This window comes from Hyla sarda, chromosome 5 (genome assembly GCF_029499605.1).
Source record: "Hyla sarda isolate aHylSar1 chromosome 5, aHylSar1.hap1, whole genome shotgun sequence".
NCBI classification, from domain to species: Eukaryota; Metazoa; Chordata; class Amphibia; order Anura; family Hylidae; genus Hyla; species Hyla sarda.
Window position 1 is genome coordinate 169,576,221 of NC_079193.1, and position 26,220 is coordinate 169,602,440.

A 26,220-nucleotide genomic window follows, 5' to 3' on the forward strand; every position below is an offset into this window, starting at 1 on the left:
AAAGAGGAGCTTATGGTTGTGGCGGGACGTGCAGAGGTCCACGCCTGGAGCGCCCCAGAGATTGCAGATCACTGCAAACACCTCCGGATGTAGAGACCACTCGCCTTGGATGGCTGAGGACCGGCTGAGAAAGACCACATCCCAGAAACGCCCGGAATGAAAAGTGTTGAGATGGCCGAAATCTAAGTTCCACCCAGAAGGGAATTCCCCAAGAAGCAAGCAAAGAAAGGATTGCTCTAGGCCCCAACATGTTGAAGGGAAAAAGGGCTTCTCAAGGGATCAAGGCCCCAGACCGGCCGGTCCTTGAAAACACCTCCCCAGCCTGACAGACTGGCAGGGAGGGGCAGAAAGGAGCGCCCCCGGAAAAGCAGGGGGGAAACGAAGCCACCATAGAAGGGACCAACAAGACTGTAGAGTGACAATGGAGACCTGTCCCACCGGAAGAGAATCACCAATTGAAGAGGTCGGTGAAAAAACTGGGCAAATGGCACGGCCTCCACGGCCGCCGCTAACCGACCCAGGACACCCATGCAAAAGCGAATGGAAACTGGAGCAGGGTGCCGGAGTCATCGGACTCTTGATAAGAGAGTCAGCCGATTGGTCGGGGGAGTTGAAAGCGGGCAGAGGCCGCGTCGAACTGGAGCCCCAGGAAAGCGGTAGGACTTGTCCTGAATGACCATCCAACCGAAGAGAGACAAGGTCTGGAGGTTGAGACTAAGACTCTCCAGGATCTGGGCCCTGGCTGGAGCTCTGATCAGAAGGTCGTCCAAATAAGGAATCACGGAAACAACTGTTGTCCGTAAAAGGAGCTATCACAGGCGCCATGACTTTGTTAAAGGTCCGCGGAGAAGTGGCCAGACCGAAATGGAGAGCCACAATAGAAAATGACCGTCCGGAACTGCAAAGCGGAGGTACCACTGATGACCGGAACAATGAGATGTGGAGGCAGGCTTCCTTGATGTTCACCGAGGAACGGTGCCGGTCGGGCACGAAGAAAAGGAGACTTCTGGAGCCACGTCCGAAGTTCCTGGGTCCTTTAGATGGAAGGTGTATCTTATGGCCGAAACCAACGAGTACACCACATCAGGCATCCGTGCGTTCCTTTAAGTCAGAGGCCGAATAAGAAACCTCATCCGCAAGTTCTCCAGGCGAATGGGAACGAGGTGAGGCAGCCCTGGAAGAGGTCTGGCATGATGAGAGGAAACTTCTGGACCATGTACGAAGTTCCTGGGTCCTTTAGCTGGAAAGTGTCTCTTATGGCCGAAACCAATGAGTACACCACATCAGGCATATCCGTGCGGTCCTCTGAGTCGAAGACCGAATCAGAAACCTCATCCACAAGTTCTCCAGGTGAATGGGAACGAGGTGAGGCAACCCTGGAGGTTGGGCGCGATTAAAGGAAACTTCTGGAGCCACGTCCGAAGTTCCTGGGTCCTCCAGATGGAAGGTGTCTCGTGGCCGAGACCAATGAGTGCACCATGTCCGACATATCCGTGTGGTCCTCTGAATCAGAGGGCGAATCGGAAACTGCATCCACAAGTTCTCCAGGTGAATGGGAGCGTGTGAGGTGGCCCTGGAAGAGGGGGAGACTGACCAGGTACGCGGGTCTGGAGAGCCAGAGCGGCGACCATAGGAGCGTCCTCTAGGGGAGCGACGTTTGCTACAGGGCGGAGTAACTGAGCAATGCCTGTGAGGGGAGCACACGTGCCTGCCAGAAGACTCGGAGGATGAGTCGGAGGATGAGTCAGATGAAAGAAAAAAAAAAAACATGGCGCTGCGAGAGCATCAGTATAGGGGGAGAGTGGGACCCTCCGGAGGGCCGGGAGGGCCTCTCCAATGCAGTCACCAGATAACGGGAGACCTGAGCCAAGTCGGATATAGACTGGGGGAGGGAGAGAACTCAGGCTGGAGGGGCGGCCGAACCCACTGGGTCTGGTAGACCTCTGGGGTAGAATAGCAGGGGGGTCTGGGGGAGCAGTGGAGCAGGCAGAACAAGTGGTTCAGCAGAACCAGACATTTTTGAGATACAGCTTTTTCAGATGTGATGAGTAGCTAACGCTCCAGTAAACTGTTTCAAGGGAGCAAATGGGTTCAGCAGAACCAGGCATTTTGGAATTACAGCTTTTACAGACAAAATGATGAACTAATGCTCCAGTTGTCTGTGCAGCCCAAGTCTGTGACCCCAGGGAAGCTGCTGTGAGGAGAACTCCATTCTAGTGGAGAAATGCTGGCCAATAGCAAAAGAGGGGCAGGCCAGGAGCAAGGGCACTGCTGATTGGCCCCTGCCTCTCACAAACGCGGCTAATTCGCGCCCCTTAGAAGCCCCGACAACAGAGGGGGTGGAGCTATAGTGCCCTCAGCTTCTGACAAGAAAGTCAGTAATGGCGCCCACGCCCGCTCCTCTCCCCGAGCGCACTGTCATTCACATATGTGCTTGCGGGGAAGCGAGCGAGCGAGACGCCACCGGCATCCGACTGCTGCCAAAAGCGAAAGTAAGCAGGCGCTTCATGAGCCCGCATAGTAAAAAATGCTGCGGCTATCAGTCGCTTAAAGAAACACACACATATCGTTCAGGAAAGTGAAAAGTATGAATAAAGCTGTGCCCCAGTCCAAAAATGCTCCTGCTCACCCCAGCAATAAATATAGAAAAAAAACCCTGTCCAGGCCAGCCCCTGAGAAAAAGGGCAAAAAGTGAGGGTCTCCAGAGGTTGCAAGGCTGTACCTAAGGAGAAAGGGAATATACTCACCTCAGTCAGAAGAATTTACCTAATTGAGTCTTCTGTGAGGTCTTCAGTCAGCTTTCTGTCACCTGCATCACGCCGAGCTACCATGTGCGAGCGAGGCTAGCAGGGAAATAGGGGGACCCGGACCCATGAGGTACAACCCTAGGCACTGACCGTTGGCGAGAGGGGGTTAACAGCGCATATACGCAATGTCTGTGCCCCTCAATCGCAAAGGGGAGACAGTGAGCCGCAGTTCCTGAATCCCCACCTGAAAACATGAAAGAAAAAGGAATAAAAAAACTAACATCCCTAACTAGGAAAATAATAAAACATAAGACCTGGTCTGGAGAGAACTCCCGACCATGTCCACCTCCTTAACCCCTTAAGGACTCAAGAGTTTTTCAGTTTTTGCACTTTCGTTTTTTCCTCCTTACCTTTTAAAAATCATAACCCTTTCAATTTTCCACCTAAAAATCCATATTATGGCTTATTTTTTGCGTCGCCAATTCTACTTTGCAGTGACATTAGTCATTTTACCCAAAAATGCAAGGCGAAACGGAAAAAAAAATTATTGTGCGACAAAATCGAAGAAAAAACGCCATTTTGTAAATTTAGGGGGCTTCCGTTTCTACGCAGTGCATATTTCGGTAAAAATTACACCTTATCATTATTCTGTAGGTCCATACGGTTAAAATGATACCCTACTTATGTAGGTTTATTTTATTTATTTTTTTTACAGTTATTTTTTTTTATGGGAAAAGGGGGGTGATTCAAACTTATTAGGAAAGGGGTTAAATGACCTTTATTAACACTTTTTTTTTGCAGTGTTATAGGTCCCATAGGGACCTATAACACTGCACACACTGATCTCTCATCCTGATCACAGGCGTGTATTAACACGCCTGTGATCAGTGTTATCGGCGCTTGACTGCTGCTGCCTGGATCTCAGGCACGGAGCAGTCATTCGCCGATTGGACACCGAGGAGGCAGGTAAGGGCCTTCCCGGTGTTCTGCAAGCTGTTCGGGACGCCGCGATTTCACCCCAAGGGGTTAAAGGGGTACTCCGGTGGAAACTTTTTTTTTTTTTTTTTTATGAACTGGTGCCAGAAAGTTCAACAGATTTGCAAATGACTTCTATTAAAAAAATCTTTATCCTTCCAGTACTTATTAGCAGCTGTATGCTACAGAGGAAATTCTTTGCTTTTTTTAATTTCTTTTTTGTCTTGTCCACAGTGCTCTCTGCTGACATCTCTGTCCGAGTCAGAAACTGTCCAGAGTAGCATAGGTTTGCTATGAGGATTTTCTCCTGCTCTGGACAGTTCCTGGGATGGGCATCAGGTGTCAGCAGAGAGCACTGTGGACAAGACAAAAAAGAAATAAAAAAAAAATTTCCTCTGTAGCATACAGCTGCTAAAAAGTACTGGAAGGATGAATTTTTTTTTAATAGAAGTAATTTACTAATCTGTTTAACTTTCTGGCACCAGCTGATTTAAAAAAATAAATAAAATAAATAAAAATAAAAAATTTCCACCGGATTACCCCTTTAATGCTTAATTTACTTTAAATTGTGACCACAGAAAAAAAAAAAAAAAGCTGGCAAACATTTTCTTACCTGTTCTATTACAGCTTTCAACCACCACTGAGGACCCATGAGAGTTATAGCAGCAATTATCTTAGCATGCAAAACACCAAGGGCCCAGTCCTAAAAAAAACAACAAATCACATATAAGACTTCTGCACCAACAACAGCATTTTCCACAAAAAAAGTATCTTTAAATATTAATACTAATCAGGATAGTAAAACCCTAGTGAAAAGTTTTGCTCTCTAAACTACTAAAAATACAGATAATTTAACTTTAAGGGTATGGAAAATGCATATGATTTACAAAGATATCAAGAAGTAATGCAAACACAAAATAATATTGCATATAATACACAAAATATAATACACAAAAAAAGGCAGTAATATAGGTCTAAACGACAGCGATGAAAACATAGTTAAAGACGAAAAAGCAACCATCTTCTACAGAGTTTTCCTCTTTGTCACTAATAAGTTAACAGTGCCGGATACTAGGCAGGAGTACTGGCATCCTAATTCTGCATTTAATATTAGTTGCTTAGCACAACTAGAGTTAACAGTCTCAGAAAACTGCAAATGTATAAAGACCAAGGTGACATTAATCCATGTATTAATCCTTTCCCTGCCAAAGATGTATGTCTTACATTTTGGTAGGAGGTTGTCAAGGATATGTACTTATGTCTCTCTCAGGAGCTGTGATGAATAATCTTGGTTTTAAAAGACCAAGATAGCAGCTCTAGGATGAGATATAGAACAGGTTGAAGTTGAGCTGCATATATTTGTAATGCTTACTTCTGACTGTTACTAAAGGCACCGGCTTGACTTCAGTTTAAGCCACAATGACTGTTGTTTTCAAAGCAAAGATTTTAGACGCTATAGATGCAGTGTAATCTTAGATGAGAGAGGGCAGAAGTGAATGGAATAAGGAAGGGAAGCCCAGAAGGCTAACATGCTCACGAGCTACAGAGACCTGTTTGATGCATATCCTCCTCCTGTCCATGACGATCACCGAGTTATCCCCCATCAATGTGCGAACAATACCCCATGATAAAGCAGAATGAGGTCCAAAGCAGTCTGGGTCTGATTTTTTTAAATTAAGAATATCTCTGTACTTTGCTTCATTCAGCTTTCCCTCAACATTACCCACATCCTTCTGCCCTTGTTACTAAGTTCGGTGGGACAGCCAACTCTCTAGGAAGAGTCCTGGTTGTTCCAAACTTCATCTGTTGAGAAGATGAATTAAAGGGGTATTCCAGCTTTAGACATTTTCTCCCCTTTTCAAAGGATAGGGGATAAGATGTCTGATCGCAGGGGGGCCCAATGCTGGGACCCCCACGATCTCCCTGCAGCACCCGCATTATGTGCGGAATTCCGTCTCCAGGCTTGGAAACCGGAACATAATATGGGTGTTGCAGGGAGAAGCGCACAGTCGCGTGAAACAACCTGCGTAGCCTCTGAGTGCTTCGGCACATCCTGGTTATGCTGTCCCGTGATCCCGGACTTTCGGACACCTAATTTCACCAGCTAATTTAAAAATTTAAGTTAATTTCGCCAGCTAATTTAAAAATAAAAGTTTTCCAGCAGAGTACCCCTTTAAAAAGGTTGATAGAGAAATAGGAAACACCCAGAGCTCATTTCTAAAGTGTCAAAAAAAAGGGGTCAGAATAATTCCGTCCATGCAAAATTTCCTTTAAATACATGTTTTACACATTCTCATTATGAAGTGCATAATGATAGGGGTAAAGCTTGATTTTTATTTTAGCACAAGGCCTAAATTTAACAAAAATTTGATAAAATGAAAGGGTCTGCTGAAAAAAGTTTATTTCTGAGAGAACAGATAGACCTATTAATGGACACCAAAACATTTTTTTAAAGTCACATGGGGAACTTTCAAACCAACTTTGTTTTTTTTTTCTGACATGGTATGACAAAACATCTGACACACTAGAAGAGCTTTCCTTATCTCTGGACAGATTCCTTAGGGTATGTTCACACTGAGGAATTGGAGAGGAATTTCCACGAGTAATTCTGCTCGCTTATTCCTCTCCAATTCATTCAGCAGTGCCATACCCCATAGTATGTAGTTAACTTTCCTCACCTCAGTTCACACTGAGGAAATTCCGCTAGCGGAATTCTGTCACAGAATTCCATTCCGCATAAAGAATGAACATGTTCTTTCTTCATGCGGAATTCGGCTCGTAACTCCATAGAAGCAAATGTAAAAATTTTTGCCAGTCTGCCACGCTTCCGTGCGGAATTCGCACATTACTGTGTGTCCTATCCTCTTTCATTTGATTTTCAGGAAATCAGAGCGGAATTCCGCGCGGAAAAAAAACGGCGTTTTTGAGCTGATTTTTTAAGCGAACATTCCGCTCACACCTTAGCCAGTGTTAACATACCCTTAGATGTTGTAGTGTGCAATAAAACCTTTGGAGAGATTCATTCCTGTTTTAATGTGTCAGAGGTTGTCATCAATTTGGATTCCCAGGCCCTTCCGATTTTCCCACAACATTCACATAATCTTCATTATGTCCTGGGCTACAATATGTTAGGACATAAGTTGACATGTTTTCCGGTCTTTTATTGTATGGTGATGGGACCTTGGGGGGGATTTGGGAGAGAGTCTGAATAATTTTCATTCTTGTGTAGTATATGTTGTAGTTTTCTCGCAGTTTTCCTTAGTACCTCTTGTTGAGGGCTCCAGATCACCACCAGTGGTATAAGATTGTTGATATCTTTGCCCTTGTATTGGAATAGTTAGCTTATAGGTATCTTGGCGGATCGGAGGATTTGGTCATCAATTAAAGTGGGCTGATAGGCCTGATTAAGGAGATGTTTTAAGAAGTTTTAAGTGTTCATTTATTATCTGTTGAGTTGGAACAGATACGATTGTATCTGATGGCCTGGATGTTTCAGGTGGAAGCTGTACCATTTGAGGTACAGCAATAGGTTTCTGGTCCAGGGGCATCTGTATTTTATTGTTTTGAATTCTTTGTGAATATTTCTCTATAAGAATAGTCTAACGTTAAATTAATGGTAGGATAAAATGTATTAAACCTCTCATTAAAGGAGTCCTGCAGCCAAAGACAAATTATCCCCTATCCACAGGATAAGTGTCTGATCGCAGGGGGTCCGACAGCTGGGACCCCCGCGATCTCCCATTCGGGGACACGGAACTGCAGCGGCTCTGCATGGCTAATGTTTGTCTCATCGACCTCACTAAGAGATCGACAGACACGCCCCCTCCATTAATCTCTATAGGAGAGGCAGGGATGCACAAACGTGTCGGCTGCAACGTTATGCCGCGTTTGACAAACCTTTTGAATGGGGAGAGGCGTGGCAGTTCTGGGTTCTCATACAGGAGATCGCGGTGGTGGTGGTGTGGGGATCTTGGTTTCCAGTGGTCGGACCCCCTGTAACCAGACACTTATCCCCTATACTGCGGATAGGAGATAAGTTGTCTTCGGCTGCAGCACTTCTTTAAATTCAATAAGGTCTTGATCAGAATTAGTCTAGATAATTAGGATATTATCAATGTAGTGGAAGTAGACCAACGGTTTAATGGAGCAGGATGCCAGGAAGTAATTTTCCAGTTTTGCCACAGAGATGCTTACCAATTGCGGTGTCATTTTGCTGCCCTTCGGAGTTTCCGATGATTTGCAGATATATTTCAAAGTCCAAAAAAATTATATATATTTAGGTGTAAGCATAGATCAAGTAAATTGTAGTAAAGATTATGAGGCAATCAGGTTACTTTCAAGATAGTTCCGGCGAGCTGTCAATCCATCTTCATGTGGCATGTAGGATAACAAAAGATTTCACATCCATGGTGGCTAGGATGGCAACAAGTAGTCTGATTCATGAAGACTATAACATGTTGCATATTTCTGACAGGAAAAATATTTTCATTGCTCAATATCCCACAATCACGTTGCAGGTAAAAGGCAGGCGGAGAGAAGGCAGGTGGAGAGTAGAGTAGAGTAGAGGGACTGCTACCAAATTTATGCTGTGGTCTCTACTGACTGGTAATTGGCAGGGAAACACATTGGCCCTCATTAACTATTGCAAACCCGACATGTTTTGTCGGGTTGTGCGCCAGATTCTGTCACATTGTGGCAGAAATTCTGTCTGCGCCAGATTTTACGCCAGAAATGAAAAAACCCCGAATAACTCTCCATTTTGCTAAGAAAACCTGAAAAAAGGGAGTGGTTGCTGTGAAAAGGGGGCGTGGCCTCCGTAAAGGGCATTTTCCCGACATTTTCACAAAAACCCAACATATTTACTAAGGTTTCCACATAAAATGTGGTGGATTTCAGCTGAAGAAAACCAGACAGATCAGAGCATGTGTAAAAAAAGCAAAATGTAGGGAAAGTGGAAAATGTAGGAAAACCTTAGTAAATACCGTGGAAAATAAATTGTAGGGAATTAAAACTTACAAGGAAATCTCCACTCCACTCTTAGTAAATGAGGGCCCTTATATGCTTAATATAAAGTAAAAGGCTTCCTGTCCTTCATTATTGCTTCCAATATAGAGGACCGATGGGGGACATACAGTGGGTGGACAAAAACAAATATACCACCACTATTTTTATGTTTCAAATTGTAGCCTAAAAACACATCTTTATGTAGTACATGCACAATAGTTTTCACAAATACTGGTGCCTTTAAACTTTTATTCAACTCTGCAATAATTTCAGGATTTCTTTTGTTTTGATTTGATTTGTGTTTTTCTGGCTACAATTTGATAGAGTGCTCTTCTGTCTCTCACATCAAGCTTTGACTTTTGAATGGACAATTATTTTCTTTAAGAATTAGTCAAGTCTGACATATCACGCCCCTAAAACAGATTTTTAGAAAGTAGGCGTTACTGGTAACCTCAAGTGTGTCAGAAGGACTGCAACTTGGCTATGCAAAAATAGGGGTGTTGTAAACAACAAGAGGGTCCTTCATTTTTCCAATTAGTGGGATAACAGTCTATGAAAGTTCTACATGTTATGAGGAAGATAAATTTGATTTCTTGTCTACAGGTTGAGTTGAGGGCGTGCTGCACAATAGTTCACAGGAAAAAAAAATTTAAATAAAATTTAACTAGAAGTGAATATCACAAAACAAAAAATAAAACAAAAAAATAAAGTATTCAGTGATTTCAAGAGTATGTTTGTTTCTTCTTACCTGCCATGGATAAAAAAGTGGCGTTTGATCCAAAGGAACTCTGAGAGGTGCAACAATGACTAATTCAAATAAGAGACCAAGCAGAAGAGGGACAACACCAGCCAGAAGAAGTGCAACAATTAAGGTCTTCATAATCTAGGATGAACATGTCTATGTTAGTTAAGTGCTCCATAACACAGCTCAAGATTATAAAAAAAATTAAAATAAAACAAAAGCACTACTGAAACACTATTGAAATTAACCCAAGTGTCCACTTTTTCCACATAGATGCCAGCATTGTGGCATATTTTTGGTTTAAGGGCACGTTCCCACTTGGCGTATACGCAGCGTATTTCCCACTGCGCAAAATCTGCAGCAGCTGCGGGAAATACACTGCGTATCCCTCGCTCATCATACACATAAGGCTTTCCGGCGGCAGCCCTATGTGTGCAATGCGTTTTGGAGACGGAGCCGCGCATCACAGTCATGCCGGCACACTGCCCCGCATCAAAAACTCACTACATACACAGGGCTGCTGCCGGAAAGCCTTGTGTGTATGGTGAGCGAGGGATACGCAGCGTATTTCCCGCTGATGCTGCAGATTTTGTGCAGCGTGAAATACGCTGCGTATATGCCATGTGGGAACGTGCCCTTACAGGGGTACTCCTGTGGGAAACAGTTTTTTTTCTTTTCTTATCAACTGGTGCCAGAAAGTTAAACAGATTTGTAAATTACTTCTATTAAAAAAATCTTAATCCTTCCAGTACTTTTAAGGGGCTGTATACTACAGAAGAAATGCTTTTCTTTTTGGATTTCTCTGATGTCACAACCACAGTGCTCTCTGCTGACCTCTGCTGTCCATTTTTGGAACTGTCCAGAGCAGAATAAAATCCCCATAGCAAACATATGCTGCTCTGGACAGTTCCAAGAATGGACGGCAGAGGTCAGCAGAGAGCACTGTGCTCGTGACATCAGAGAAATCCAAAAAGAAAAGCATTTCCTCTGTAGTATACAGCCCATAAAATGTATTGGAATGATTAAGATTTTTAAATAGAAGTAATTTACAAATCTGTTTAACTTTCTGGCACCAGTTGATTTAAAAAAAAAAAGTTTCCATGGGAGTACCCCTTTAATGTGTTTTCTTTTATTTTTTTCTTAACCCCTTAAGGACATAGCGTTTTTCTGTTTTTGCACTTTCGTTTTTACCTCCTTGCCCTTTAAAAATCATAACCCTTTCAATTTTGCACCTAAAAATCCATATGATGGCTTATTTTTTGCGTCACCAATTCTACGTTGTAATGACATCGGTCATTTTACCCCAAAAAATTTATTCTGTAAATCCATATGATTAAAATGATACCCTTCTTATATAGGTTTGACTTTGTCGTACTTCTGGAAAAAATTCATAACTACATACAGGAAAATGTATACGTTTAAAATTGTCCTCTTCTGACCCCTATAACTTATTTTTCTGCATACAGGGCAGTATGGGGGCTCATTTTTTTTGCACCGTGTTCTGGAGTTTTTTTATTGGTACCCCTTTTTGTTTTGATCAGACTTTTTTGATAGCTTTTCATTTTTTATGGTATAAAAAGTGACCAAAAATACGCTATTTTGGACTTTAGAATTTTTTAGAGTCTACGCCATTGACCATGTGGTTTAATTCACGATATGTTTTTATAGTTCGGACATTTACACACGCGGTGATAACACACGTTTATCTTTATACACAGTTTTTTTTTTTTTTTAATGGGAGAAGGGATGTTACTCAAATTTTTATTAGGGGATGGGTTAAATCATCTTTATTAACTTATTTTTTCACTTTTATTTTGCAATGTTATAGCCCCAATAGGGGACTATAATATACATTACACTGATCTCTTACATTGTTCAATGCTATGCCATAGCATTGATCAGTGTCATCGCCGCTTGACTGCTCCTGCCTGGATCTCAGGCACTAAGCAGTCATTCGGCGATCCGACGCTGAGGAGGCAGCGTCCTAGCTGATCGGGACACCACGCTTTCTGAACGGCGATGTCCGGCATTAGCCACGGGTACTGGCTGTTAATAGCAGCCGGTATTGTGCAGGTATGATGCGAGCTCGGAACGGTTTCTTCTTTAACCGTTTGTCTTGTCCACACGGAACTGTTTCTTCTTTAACCGTTTGTCTTGTCCACAGTGCTCTCTGCTGACACCTGATGCACGTATCAGGAACTGTCAAGAGCAGGAAAGAATCCCCATAGCAAACCTATGCTGCTCTGGACAGTTCCTGACACTGACAGAGGCATCTACAGAGAGCACTGTGTGCAAGACAAAAAAGAAATTCAAAATGAAAATTTCCTGCTAAAAAGTACTGGAAGGGTAAAGATGTTTTAATGTAATTAACAAATCTGTAACTTTCTGGCATCAGTTCATTTAAAAAAAAAGTTTTCTACTGGAGTACTCCTTTAAGGACCAGGCCAATTTTATTTTTGCATTTTCGTATTTTCCTCCTCGCCTTCTAAAAATCGTAACTTTTATATTTTCATCCACAGACTAGTATGAGGGCTTGTTTTTTGTGCAACCAGTTGTCCTTTGTAATGACATCACTCATTATATCATAAAATGTATGGCGCAACCAAAAAATATATACTATTTTTGTGGGGAAATTATTAAGAAAACCGCAAATTTTGCAAATTTTGGAAGGTTTCATTTTCATGCCGTACAATCTACGCTAAAAATGACATGTCTTTATTCTGTGGGTCAATACAATTAAAATGATACCCATAATTACATACTTTTCTATTATTGTTGCACTTTAAAAAAAAAAAAATTGCTAACATTGTAACCAAATTAGTACGCTTGCGCCGTGATCTGTACTTTTTATTGATACCACATTTGTTTATATAAAGCTTTTATTAAAAAAAAATTAATAGTTTTTTTTTAATAAAATGTATTTAAAAAAAAAAAAGCAATTTTGTATTTTTTTTTTACATTCACGCCGTTCACCGTATGGGATCAGTAACATATTTTAATAGTTCGGCCATTTGATGCACGTGGCGATAACAAATTAATAATTATATGTATATATTTTTTTATTTTTTTACACTTTTTGGGGATAAAATGGGAAAAAGGGACATTTTACATTTTTATTGGGGGAGGGGCTTTTTCCCTTATTTTATTTAATTTTTTTACACTTTTTATGCCCCAAAAGGGGACTATTTATAGCAATAACTTGATCACGGATGTCGGCCATTACCGGTGGGTCCCTGGCTGCTATCAGCTCCGATGCTTGCGGTCATGTACAGGACATATATGTACATCCTGATCTGCAAAGTACTGCCGCCCCTGGACATCTTATCGCCTATCCAAGGATGGCCATCGCCATGCTCCCTCTCATAGACTTGCATTAAGGGGGCGGGATGTGACATCACGAGGGGGGGGGGGCGGGGGCATGACGTCACGAGCCACCGGCATGGAGAAAACGTTGGCTCTAAGCTGCAAATGACTAGGGGCTGTAAGAGAGATTGCGGGGGTCCTCAGCTGCTCAGACACCCTTGATCAGACATCTTATCCCCTTTATTCAATAGGAGATAAGATGTCTAGGGGCGGAGTACTCCTTTAAGGACCTTTCGTTTTTATCCTTCTCCCATTCTAAAAATCATAATGCTTTAAATTTTGCACCTACAGCCCCATATAAGGGCTTGTTTTTTGCGTCACCAATTGTACTTTGTAATGACATCAATTATTTAATAAAGTTTTTAAAAATTTTTTACTTTTTTGTGGTGTGGTCTGTAGTTTTTATCAGTACCATTTCTTTTTATTGGACTTTTTGATCGCATTTTATTATTTTTTTATGCTATATGAAGTGACCAAAAATGCACAATTTTGAAATTTTTTATTTTTTTTACGTGTACGCTATCGACCGTGCGGTTTAACTTACGTTATATTTTAATAGTTCGGACATTTATGCACACGGCAGTAACTCATATAGTTTTTATATTACATTATTTTATTTAAAAATAGAAAAGGGGATTGATTCAAATTTTTATTAGAGAAATTTTCTTTTTCTTTTAAGCCTCCAAAGCTATAACATGCAATCTCTTGACTGTATATACTGATCAATGCTATGCCATAGCACAGCATTGATCAGTGTTATCAGTGCGCTGCTGCTTAAAGGGGTATTACAGGCCAAAACTTTTTTTTTTTTATATATCAACTGGCTCTGGAAAGTTAAACAGATTTGTAAATTACTTCTATTAAAAAATCTTAATCCTTCCAATAGTTATTAGCTTCTGAAGTGGAGTTGTTGTTTTCTGTCTAACTGCTCTCTGATGAATCACGTCCCGTGAGCTGTGTAGTTCCTGTGGGGATATTCTCCTATCATGCACAGCTCCCGGGACGTGACATCATCATTGAGCAGTTAGACAGAAAACTTCAGAAGCTAATAACTATTGGAAGGATTAAGATTTTTTAATAGAAGTAATTTACAAATCTGTTTAACTTTCCGAAGCCAGTTGATATATATAAAAAAAAGGGTTTGCCTGGAATACCCCTTTAAGCCTGCTGTGCAGGCTAAGAGCAGCAGAAGACCAGGAGGCAGTCCAGGAGGCAAGTAAGGGTCCAGGAGGCAAGTAAGGGTCCTACTGCCATGCACTCAGCTGAATAGGACCTGACCTGCGATGTCGCCCAGATGTCCAGATCAGCTTCACTGAGCTACCAGCACCGGTTAACCCGCATTTTAGACACCGCGATCCACTTTGATCACAGCGTCTAAAGTAAGGGTCTAAAGTAAGGCAAGTAAGGGTCCTACTGCCGTCCACTCAGCTGATCAAAGTGGATCGCGGTGTCTAAAATGCGGGTTAACCGGTGCTGGTAGCTCAGTGAAGCTGATCTGGACATCCGGGCGACATCGCAGGTCAGGTCCTATTCAGCTGAGTGGACGGCAGTAGGACCCTTACTTGCCTCCTGGACTTCCGATTGGTCTTCTGCTGCTCTTAGCCTGCACAGCAGGCTCAAAGGGGTATTCCAGGCAAAACCTTTTTTTTTATAACCTGGTGGGGTTAAAGAAATGAGGATGTAACCTCAAGTTTGGCAGTGTTCTTACTACCTATTGTTCTTCCTAGTACCATAATATTCACCACAAAACTGTGAAACACACACATACAAATGCATACATATCAAAAATTATATTACAATTTACAACCAGCTATAATGTATGTATATAGCAGCATCTTGCTGATTGTTTAGAGTCTGCTTCTCTGCATAGCGTAAATGCACCAATGTATCAAATTTTTTTCTTTTTTTTTTTTTTTTTACAGAAATGTACTTACAAATCGCCCACAATAGTATAGGTTATTATCCAACCTGGACACACCGCTTATGAAGCTGGCTCAGCTATGTGTACTTTAGATTTCATGGTTTATTTGTTATTTTTAAGGTGTGCTTGAATAAAAATTATGTTTTTTAGATTTATATGGAGGATCACAACTTTTTATTTGCTAAAAGTAAATATAAAGTCCATTAAGTAAACCAAGTGGAATTTTTTTGTCATCAATCTTCAATCTATATTTCTAATACACACAGGAAATATAAAGTATAAATATCATTATTTAAAAAAAGGTACCATTGGCACTGCTATTCCTTGCTTAGTGATTCCAGAAAATCCTGCGTATGTCCGTGAGACACATTGGCCATGATTTACTATTGTAAATCTGACATGTTTTGTCAAGTTGTGCGCCAGAAATTCTGTCTGCGTCAGAATTTGCACCAGAATTTAAAAAAAAAACGCCAAACTTTAGATTTTATTCAGAAAACCCGAAAAGGGGATGTGGTTGTCGGGAAAAGGGGCTTGTCCCTGACATTTTCACAAAAACCCAACATATTTACTAAGGTTTCCACAGAAAATGTAGTGTATTTGAGCTGAAGAAAACCCGACAGATCAGAGCATGTGTTAAAAAAGTAAAATAAAAAGGCTAAACATAGGGAAAATTGCAAAATGTAGGGAAACCTTAGTAAATACAGTGGAAAAAGTTGTAGGGAATTAAAACCCACAAAGAAAAGTACACTACACTCTTAGTAAATCAGGTACATTACGGTATATATAAAGCCCAAGGTGGTGCTCTACTAAAGAAGTCATACGTATGCAGTTGCAGTAGAATGAAATAGTGGCACTCAACCGGATTCTTAAAAGAATGCATTTCTTAATTCAGTCAACATCCTAGTCTGTTTTTATCTTCATGGATTGCTTGAATAAAGATATGCATTCTTCAAACAATCCTGGTGAGTGCCACCATTTCATTCTACTGTAACCATAAAGTATAAATAAGGTTTCCCATTTTTATCCCTAATTATTTGTGGGTCTTTTCAAAATACATTTGAAGCAGTAATACATTAGAATCTATTAAACAATGGCATTTAGGCTAGGCCCATACTACGGAATTTCTGCCCAGAGATTCCGAGAGCGGCCAGCACCGACTGAAATCAGTCGGCGCTAGGACCGCGCAGACACTGCAGTCTCTAATAGACTGCAATGTGTTCTGCAAGTATTCCTGCCTGAAGAATGAGCAACGCCATTCTTCAGGCAGAAATTTTCAAGTGGATTTTCCGTTCACAAATTCCACTTCACAAATTTAGAAGTGTGAATTTGTTAACGGAAACCCATTCACTATACTATACATTTTAGTAAGCAGAATTTCTGCCTGCAATTTCAAAGCGGAATTGCAGGCGGAAATTCCATAGTGTGAACCTAGCCTTATAAAACTTTAACTTAATAAAAATCATTTACATCAACAAAAAACACCAAACTTAACTCACCGTAAGTGACCATTCTTTAACTTTTAACAAAATCACCTGCCGTCCTTGTGGCATCCATGCAAATAATACAGTTAAAGCTCTAATAGACAGCCAACATATATAAAGACCGCAGGCAGCTGTGTATAATTCATGTATTTTTGCAGTTCCAGTCCAAAATGACATCAGCCAGCGCCCTACAAACACTAAATAACACGAACAGCTACATATTAGCCAAACTATTCTTTAGATCATTAATATACTTAACAATTAATGACATTTTACTATATTTAAGGTTGGGGGTCACACTGCTGTTACTTATTCTGTTGTTGTGCTTAGTCATTGGCACAAAACAACAGAAAAAAATGGTACAGGCAGACTCCACTCGATCGAGTGTCCGGCATAGTGTCCAGCATTTACCAGACAAATTAGTACCACATGCTGTCCTATTTTGTCCAGTATTTTGGACAGAACCTGCAACAGAAGCACCCAATAGAGACTCCAACTGTACTATGAAACCAGCCTAAAGCGGTGTGAGAATAAAAAAAAGAATTAAATGTAAAAACGGGCAGCGCTCATTCAGACTAGAGAAAAAAGTATGTATAATCATACAGCAAGGGAACCAATCCAGTGTAAATAGAGTTGTGGGGGACGTCCCCAAAAACTACCCAAGACATCCCCCTTCAGGCAAGAAAGCATATAAAAAAAAAGGAGATTTTTTAACACTTACCGTAAAATCTCTTTCTCGTAGGATCCATTGGGGGACACAGACCGTGGGTGTATGCTGCTGTCTCTAGGAGGTGTGACACTATGGTAATAAAAAAAAGTCGGCTCCTCCCAGCAGGATATACCCGCCTCCAGGCTCTGAGCTAATCAGTTTTAGTTCCAGAGCAATAAGAGAGGACAGACAGGTCAAGGACGACCCAAACTGTCCGAGAACCAGAAGAAAAAAATACAACTGAACACACCCTCGGACAGAGAACCGAAGAAAAAAAAAAAGGGGTGGGAGCTGTGTGCCCCAATGGATCCTTCGAGAAAGAGATTTTACGGTAAGTGTTAAAAAAATCTCCTTTTCTCTATCGGCTCCATTGGGAGACACAGACCGTGGGACGTACCAAAGCCGTCCCTTGGGTGGGCAGATAAGCAGTCAGGCAGACGGCCGTTCCACTGCCGCCTGCAACACTTTACGGCCCAGACTAGCATCAGGCAAAGGTATGAACCCTGTAGAACCTCAAGAAAGTGTGCAAAGACGACCAGGTAGCCGCCTTGCAAATCTACGAGGCCGAGGCTCTGTTCTGGAGAACCCAGGATGCCCCAAAAGAACGGGTAGAATGAGCCACAACCCTGAAAGGAGGAATCTTCCCCTTACAGTGATAGACTTCCGAAAAGGCAGACCGAATCCACCGAGAAATGGTGGCCTTGGAAGTAGGTTGACCCTTACGACCTTCCGTGAGGACGAAAAAGGAATCACACTGACGAAACGAAGTAGTAATAGAGAGATAGGACCTCACAGCCCGAACCACATCCAATTTGTGGAGTAAACTATCCTTAGGATGAGAAGGAGCGGGACAAAAAGACGGGAGGACAACGTCCTCATTGTGATGAAAAGCCGAAACCACTTTAGGCAAAAAGGAAGGATCTGGTCGGAAAATAACCTTGTCCTGGTGGACCACCAGAACGGAGAACGGCAGGAGAGAGCCGCCAATTCAGACACCCAAGAAAGGAGGCGCAGAGACACCTCTCTAAGGGGCTCAAAGGGTGCACCCTGGAGGGCACTCAGAACCAGGTTCAAATCCCAAGGGGGAGAGGGTGACCGGTAAGGAGGGACAGCATGCGCCACTCCTTGAAGGAAGGTCCGGACATGAGAATTAGAAGCCAGAGGACGCTGGAAAAGAAAAGGCCGAAAACAGACCCTTAAGGGAACTGAGAAACAACCCCAGTTCCAAATCCGACTACAAAAGGAGAGAAGATGGGGAACCGAGAAAATCACAGGAGACAGGACCTGAGCTTCACACCAGCGAAAATAAGGCCGCCAAGTACGGTGGTAAATTTTTGCCGAGGAGGGCTTACGAGCCCTGAGCATGGTGAGAAAGACTTGGGAAGAGAATCCGCGGGCCCTCAAAATCGCAGTCTCAACCGCCACACCGTCAAATGCAGAGACTGTAAATTGGGGTGGCAAAGAGGACCCCGTGAGAGCAGGTCCGGACGAAGCGGAAGGCACAGCGGAGCGTCGTCCAGGAGCCTGACTACGTCAGCGTACCACGACCTTCGGGGCCAATCTGGAGCTACCAGAATGGCGGAAAAATATCCTCCACTTTGAGCTTAGTCAGAACTCTGGAAAGGAGCGGAAGAAGAGGGAACACGTAGGGTAGGACAAACCCCACCCAAGGATCACCAGGGCATCCACGGCTAGAGCCTGAGGGTCCTGGGACTTGGAAACAAAAGGAAGGATCTTCCAATTGTGCCGACGCGAAGAGGTCACGTCTGGAATGCCCCAGAGGTCGCAGACCCCCGGAATGAGAAACGCCGAAATGGTCAGAACCTTGCTTTATGCCCCGATGAGAATCTTTGTCACCTCGGCCATGGCTGCCAAGCTGCGAGAGCCGCCTTAGCGATTTATGTACGCCACGGCCGCGGCATTGTCCGACTGGAAGCGGACAGGACGGGACCGAAGCCGAGACTCCCAAAGAAAAAGACAAGGAAGAATCGCCCGTAGTTCCAATATGTTTATAGGAAGAAGGGCTTCTCGGGAAGACCAGAGTCCCTGAACCATCCAATCCCCGAACACACCGCCCTAGCCCGACAGACTGGCATCCGTTGTAACTACCTGCCAGTGAAGGGGAAGAATGACCTCCCCTGAAGAAGAAAGGGGGGAGCGGAGCCACCAGAGCAGAGACTGACGGATTCTGGAGGGAGAACAATCTTGCGATCGAGGGACAGAGGAGATCTGTCCCATCGAGGGAAGAACCGCCAGCTGAAGGAGGCAGTAATGAAGCTGGGCAAAGGGTACGGCCTCCATGTCCCCCACCATCCGACCCAGGACTTTCAAACAAGTGCGGATGGAAACTGTGACCTGAGCCCGAAGGGAACGGACTCCTGACATAAGAGTCAGACGTTTGACCGGCGGAAGGCAAATTCGGGCAGGGGCCGTGTTGAAGTGAAGTTCCAAGAAGATCAGAGATTGGGTGGGAGAGAGGACTGACTTGTCCCGGTTGACCATCCACCCGAAGCGATCCAGAGTGTGAAGAGTGACATCCACATTCTCCAGAGACTGGGCTCTGATGGGAGCCTTGATGAGAAGGTCATCCAGGTAGGGTATCACCGAGACTCCCCTCGACCGCAACAGGGCCATAAGTGGCGCAAGGATCTTGGTAACGATCCGAGGAGCCGTAGCCAGGCCAAAGGGGAGGGCTACGAATTGAAAATGCCCCTCCGGAACCGCAAAGCAGAGATACCGATGATGGCCTAGAAATTTTGGCACATGAAGGTAGGCATCCTTGATGTCCACCGAAGGAAGAAACTCCCCTTGTTCTAGGGATGCCACTACCGAACGGAGAGATTCCATTCGGAAGTGGCGGATGAGAAGATGACGGTTGAGACGCTTGAGGTCTAGGATTGGTCGTACAGAACCGTCCTTCTTGGGGACCACAAAAAGAATGGAATAGTAACCCCGAAAAACGTTCCCCTGAAGGAAACGGGAACGATAACCCCTTGGGAAGCAGAGACTGGAGAGCCTCTCGAAATTGCTTCGCCATAGAAGAAGACCGGGGGGCCCGGGATCGGAAAAAGCGATCCTTCAGGAGGGAGACGAATTTGATTCGGTAACCGTTGGACACCACGTCCCTGACCCAGGAGTCCTGAATGTGTGTGGTCCAGATGTCTTGAAAAAGTAAGAGGCGACCTCCCACCCGAGAAAAAACTGCGGGTGGGGGCTTCACTTCATGCGGAAGTGGGTTTGCGGTTGCCCGATTTGGTTGCAAACCGTCCGGAACGGCTGGTGTCCGACTTCCAAGACAGGCGCGCCCGGAACGAGGGAGCCATCTTGTCCCGCGAAGGCGCCTGCTCAGACCCCTTGCTGGAGCCAAGGGTCCGAAAGGAAGAGGAATTCCTTTGGGAAGTGGAGCACGCCTTGTTTTGAGGCAACAAGGAACCCTTACCCCCCCGTCGCCTCAGAGATAATCTCATCAAGGCGCTTGCCAAAAAGACGGACACCCGTAAAAGGAAGCTCAGTGAGAGACCTTTTGAAAGCGGCATCCGCATTCCAAGCTTTGAGCCACATAGAAAGGCAGAGAGCAGCTCGGTGACCCACAGCAAAAGCAGAACAACGGGCTGACTGCATGGAAGCTGTACACAGAAATTCCCCAGCTTAGAGCATTGGAAGGCCAGAGCAGATAGATCCTCTAGGGGGATCCCGCTAGGATACCCTGACGGAGTTATAGGCACCACTCCGATAGTGCCTTGCACACCCATGTCGAGGCGAAGATGAGAAGAAGCGAAGAGCCAGCTGCTTCAGAGGCAAACTTCGCTAAGGACTCCACCTTCCTGTCCGTGGAATCCATGAAGGTAGCCGCATCTGCCAGTGGCAGTGTAGAAGCCTTAGAGATCCGGGAGATTGGTGGATCCACTGAAGGAGGGGAACCACCTTAGTGACAAGATCCTTGTCAAATGGATAACATTCTTGAATCGTCTTTATTCCCGGGAACCTCTTGTCTGGATGTTTCCATGCAGATTCCAGAATGGCGTCAAAGTCAGCGCGAGAACTGAACCTTTGAGGTGCTGGCTTAGCACGATGAAAGGACAGAAAGGATACTTCAGAAGTTACGTCCGAAGATCCTGGGTCCTCTTAAGTGAAAGGTGTCTCTTATGGCTGCGACCAATGAGTTCACCGTTTCAACTGTACCCGAGTGGTCCTCTGAGTCAGATGCCGATTCGGAAACCTCGTCAGCCAGTTCACCAGGAGAATGCGACGAGTGGAGGCAGTCCTGGAGGGTGGTGACCCTGACCGGGTACGCGGCTCTAGCGAGGCAGAGTGGCGACTCCGAAAACGTCCTCTGGAGGAGCGACGTTAGTGACCAGATAACGGGGGGGGGGGGGGGGGGGCAGGACCCATGGGAGGAGCTGAAGATTCAATGGAAGAGTCGGATGAGGCACCCCTAGTACGCTTGTGTGAGCGTGAAGTATGTGGGGAGGAGGAGCGGGCCACCAGAGGGGGCCGGCGCAGGGCAGACCCCTTCAAGGAGGACGCCACTTCCCGGGAGGCCTCAGCCACCGAACTGGAGACTTGAGTCAAGTCAGCCATATACTGGGTCAGAGAAGAAACCCAGGCTGGAGGGGCGGCTGAATCCACCGGAACCAAAAGGGCATCCGGGGGTACCAGGAGGTCTGGGGGGGCAGGCAGAGCAAGTGGGCTCAGTAGAGCCAGGCATCTTAGCATTACAGTGCTACAGACAAAACAAGACACCGACATTCCAGTTATCTGTTGAGAGGGAAGAACAGCTCTGGGCGGACATAATGAGAAAAGAACAGGAACTTTCTCACTCCAGACTGTGTCCCCTGGCAGCTGCAGGGAGGAGAACTCCGCTCCGTGCAGCTAGAGTGAAAAATGGGCCGGCCAATAGCCAGAGAGGGGCGTGCCTGAGACAGAGGCACGATCTGATTGGCCCCTATTGAAATTCGCGCCCCCGGCGCTGATTGGAGGCCGCTTTGCGCCTCTAGGAAGCTCCTACAGCCCAGGGGGCAGAGCTATGAGAGGAGCGAGAAGAAGCCGTAATGGCGCCGGTAAGCGGCTGCCAGAGAAAACGAAAGTAAACCGGCGCTCAGAGCGCCCGGCCAGAACGAGCGCCGCGGCTGTCAGCCGCATATGAGGCGCTGCGGTCATAGCCGCACAGTAAACCCCACACACACAGTGAAGTAGAAAAACACATTCACACAGTTTAAACATAGAATGTATGCCCCCTATAATGCCACTGCTCACCCCAGAATAAAAGTCAAGCCCCAGTATAATCCAGCCCCATAAACCTGAAAAGGTTGGCCAAAAAACTGAGGGTCTCCAGAGGTTGCAAGTCCGCACCTAAGGGAGAAAAGGGAAATGTACTTAATCAGAAGAACTTACCTAATGGAGTCTTCTGTGAAGTCTTCAGTCAGCTTTTGTCGCCTGCATCACGCCTGGCTGCTATGCGCGAGCGAGGCGAGCAGGGGAATAGGGGGACCCGGACCCATGAGGTACCAACCCAGGCGCTAACCGTTGGTGAGGGGGGGGGGGGGGGTGAACAGCGCATATACGCAATGTCTGTGCCCCCTTACTCACAATGGGGAAACATGGAACCGGAAGAAAGAAAAAGGAATAAAAAAAACGAACCCGTCCCTATACTAGGAAAACAATAAATCAGAAGACCTGGTCTGGAGAATTCCAGCCCATGTCCACCTCCTGCAAGACACTAAGCTAAAACTGATTAGCTCAGGGCCTGGAGGCGGGTATATCCTGCTGGGAGGAGCCGACTTTTCTTTTATTACCATAGTGTCACACCTCCTAGAGACAGCAGCATACACCCACGGTCTGTGTCCCCCAATGGACCCGATAGAGAAAAAAAAAAAAAATCACACTTCCTCCATCAATCAGATATCCATATAGCCAAATGGAGGACTGCTCCCAACATGAATACAATAGACTCATAACTACGAGATTGCTGTATTCCTTTACTTAACAATAATAAAATGAGCCACATTAGCTAATAGTGGAGCATATCTGTCCTAATGAATGCTATAAAAACACAGAGGAATAGAAAATGACTTATAAACTACACACATGTAATTCATTTGCATTGTAGTTTGACAAATTTGTAATAATCATCTTTAGTAAATATAGTCTGAACATATGCACTTACCTGGTAGTGTCAGGCAAACTAAGCTAGCAATCAATAATGTGATGCACATCAAAATTATTAATAAAAATATCTGGAAAAAAAAACAAGAATGCAAAACTAAGATGTATTGTAAATCTGTATTTGCTTTTTTTTAACATTCTATAATCCCATTTTAAAGAGAAAAAAAAAACCTTGAGCAGAAACACTTAAAGGGATATTCCCATCTCAGTTTGGTATTCTCTCTCCATAGGAAAGGGGATAGCAAGTTGATTGTTGAGGGTCTGACCACTAGGACCCCTGCTGAACATAATTTTCCCTGGAATGAACTGCGTGCTCTATGCCTGCACGGTCACATCTCCAGTTTAACATTTGGCTGCTCCACAGAGGATGAATGGAGTGGTGGCCGAGCATGCGCATTCTGGGAACAATTATGTCCCGGTTCTTGGTATTAACCACTTAAGGACAGTTTTTTTGTTTTTTCATTTTTGCACTTTAGTTTTTTCCTCCTCACCTTCTAAAAATCATAACACGCTCAATTTTCCACCTACAGACCCATATGAGGGCTTGTTTTTTGCACCACCAAATTTACTTTGTAATGACATTAAGAATTTCACCACAAAATCTATGGTGAAACCAGGAGAAAAATATTAGTGGGGCAAAATAAAAAAAACAAAAACAAAAAAACAAACACACAATTTTGTAGATTTTGGGGGCTTCCGATTCGACGCAGTGCACTTTTCGGTAAAAATGACACCTCATCTTTATTCTGTAGGTCCATACGGTTACAATAATACCTACCGTATATACTCGAGTATAAGCCGAGTTTTTCAGCACGATTTTTCGTGCTGAAAACACCCCCCTCGGCTTATACTCGAGTGAACTCTCCGCCCTCAGTGGTCTTCAACCTGCGGACCTCCAAATGTTTCAAAACTACAACTTCCAGCAAGCCCGGGCAGCCATCGGCTGTCCGGGAGTTGTAGTTTTGAAACCTCTGGAGGTCCGCAGGTTGAAGACCACTGCGGCCTTCAACATCATCCAGACGGCCCACCCCCTTTAGTTTTGTACTCACCTCCGCTCGGCGTTAGGGTGCGCTGGTCCTGTGCTGCAGGACTGTCCGGTGGGGAGGTCGTCAGGTGGGATAGTCGTTCCAGGCTGTCCATCTTCACCGGGGGGGGGGGGGGGCCTCTTCTGCGCGTTTCGGGCCCGGCCCCGGAATAGTCACGTTGCCTTGACGACGAAGCACAGGGACGTTCATTAGCAACGTCCCTCTGCGTCGTCGTCAGGGCAACGCCTCTATTCCGGGCCCGAATCTCGGAGAAGAGGCCCCCCGGTGAAGATGAACAGCCCGGAACGACTATCCCACCGGACAGTCCTGCAGCACCGGACCAGCGCACCCCAACGTCCCGCCGAGTGGAGGGGAGTACAAAACTAAAGGGGGTGGGGGGTCTGGATGATGTCGAAGGCCGCAGTGATCTTCAACCTGTGGACCTCCAGATGTTTCAAAACTACAACTCCAAGCAAGCTCGGACAGCCGATGGCTGCCCGGGCTTGCTGGGAGTTGTAGTTTTGAAACATCTGGAGGTCCGCAGGTTGAAGACCACTGTATTAGACATTGACAAGCGGTGATGATGAAAAGGGGGGGGGGGGGGGAGGTCTGATGACGTGGTGATGATGAAAGGGGGTGTGGGATGATGACAAGGGGATGATGAAGGGGGGGTGGAATGATGAAGGGGGGGTGTGGGATGATGACAAGGGGATGATGAAGGGGGGGTGGAATGATGAAGGGGGGGTGTGGGATGATGACAAGGGGATGATGAAGGGGTGTGTGGGATGATGACAAGGGGATGATGAAGGGGGGGGGTGGGATGATGACAAGGGGATGATGAAGGGGGGGGTGGGATGATGACAAGGGGATGATGAAGGGGGGGAGGGATGATGACAAGGGGATGATGAAGGGGGGTGTGGGATGATGACAAGGGGATGATGAAGGGGGGGTGTGGGATGATGACAAGGGGATGATGAAGGGGGGGTGTGGGATGATGACAAGGGGATGATGAAGGGGGGGTGTGGGATGATGACAAGGGGATGATGAAGGGGGGGTGTGGGATGATGACAAGGGGATGATGAAGGGGGGGTGTGGGATGATGACAAGGGGATGATGAAGGGGGGGTGTGGGATGATGACAAGGGGATGATGACAGGCGGTGATGATGAAGGGGGGATGATGACAGGCGGTGATGATGAAGGAGGGATGATGACAGGGTGATGATGATGATGAGGGTGTTAATGACGGGGGTCTGGAAGATGACAGAGGGGAGTTGATGTATTTCCCACCCGAGGCTTATACTCGAGTCAATAACTTTTCCTGGGATTTTGGGGTGAAATTAGGGGCCTCGGCTTATATTCGGGTCGGCTTATACTCGAGTATATACGGTAATTTATATAGGTTTTATTTTATTACCTAAAAAAAATACATGCACCAAAATTAGTATGTTTAAAATTGTCATCTTCTGACCCCTATAATTTTTTTTATTTTTTGGTATGCAGGGATGTATGAGGGCTAATTTTTTGCGCCGTCATATTAAGTTTTTATCGGTACTATTTTTGTTTTGATGGGACTTTCTGATCGCTTTAAAAAAAATTTTTTAGGGTATACAAAGTGACCAAAAATATGCAATTTTGGGACTATGGTATTTTTAACCTAAACACCATTGTCCGTGCAGTTTAATTAATGTTATATTTTTATTGTTCGGACATTTGCACACGCGGCAATACCACATATGTTTATTTTTATTATTTTTACATATTTTTTTATATGGAATTTGGGAAAAGGGGGGTGATTCTTTTAATATGGAAGGGGTTAATGGGTGTTCTTTTAAACTTTTAGAAGGAATCATTATACTTAGTTCCATAGAACTTCCATAGAATCTGTGAGCTCTGCACAGTCCTGCCAGGCTTTATCAATCTCAGAGCTGCAGCAGCCAGGGATGCAGAAGGGGGGGGGGGGGGGGGGGGTGCTTGGCAATCCACCCCACTGGATCACCAGGGACTGGTTAAAGGTCCCTTTAGATGCCGCTGTCAGCTTTGACAGTAGCGATCTAATGGGTTAATAGCTGGCCGCAGCAATCGCCGTA

General features: G+C 44.8%; 1 protein-coding gene across 2 annotated transcripts in view; it reads right to left on the reverse strand.

The window, feature by feature from the left end:
• Positions 1-26,220, reverse strand: part of MARCHF6 (membrane associated ring-CH-type finger 6) — a 122,043-nt gene that overhangs the window by 16,653 nt on the left and 79,170 nt on the right. For both annotated transcript variants that reach the window (XM_056520704.1, XM_056520703.1), the window contains exons 20-23: positions 23,109-23,178; positions 16,249-16,430; positions 9,475-9,609; positions 4,336-4,425 (exon numbers count right to left, since the gene is read on the reverse strand). In XM_056520704.1, the coding sequence (XP_056376679.1) occupies positions 4,336-4,425; positions 9,475-9,609; positions 16,249-16,430; positions 23,109-23,178 (477 nt within the window). The remainder of the gene's footprint in view (positions 1-4,335; positions 4,426-9,474; positions 9,610-16,248; positions 16,431-23,108; positions 23,179-26,220) is intronic.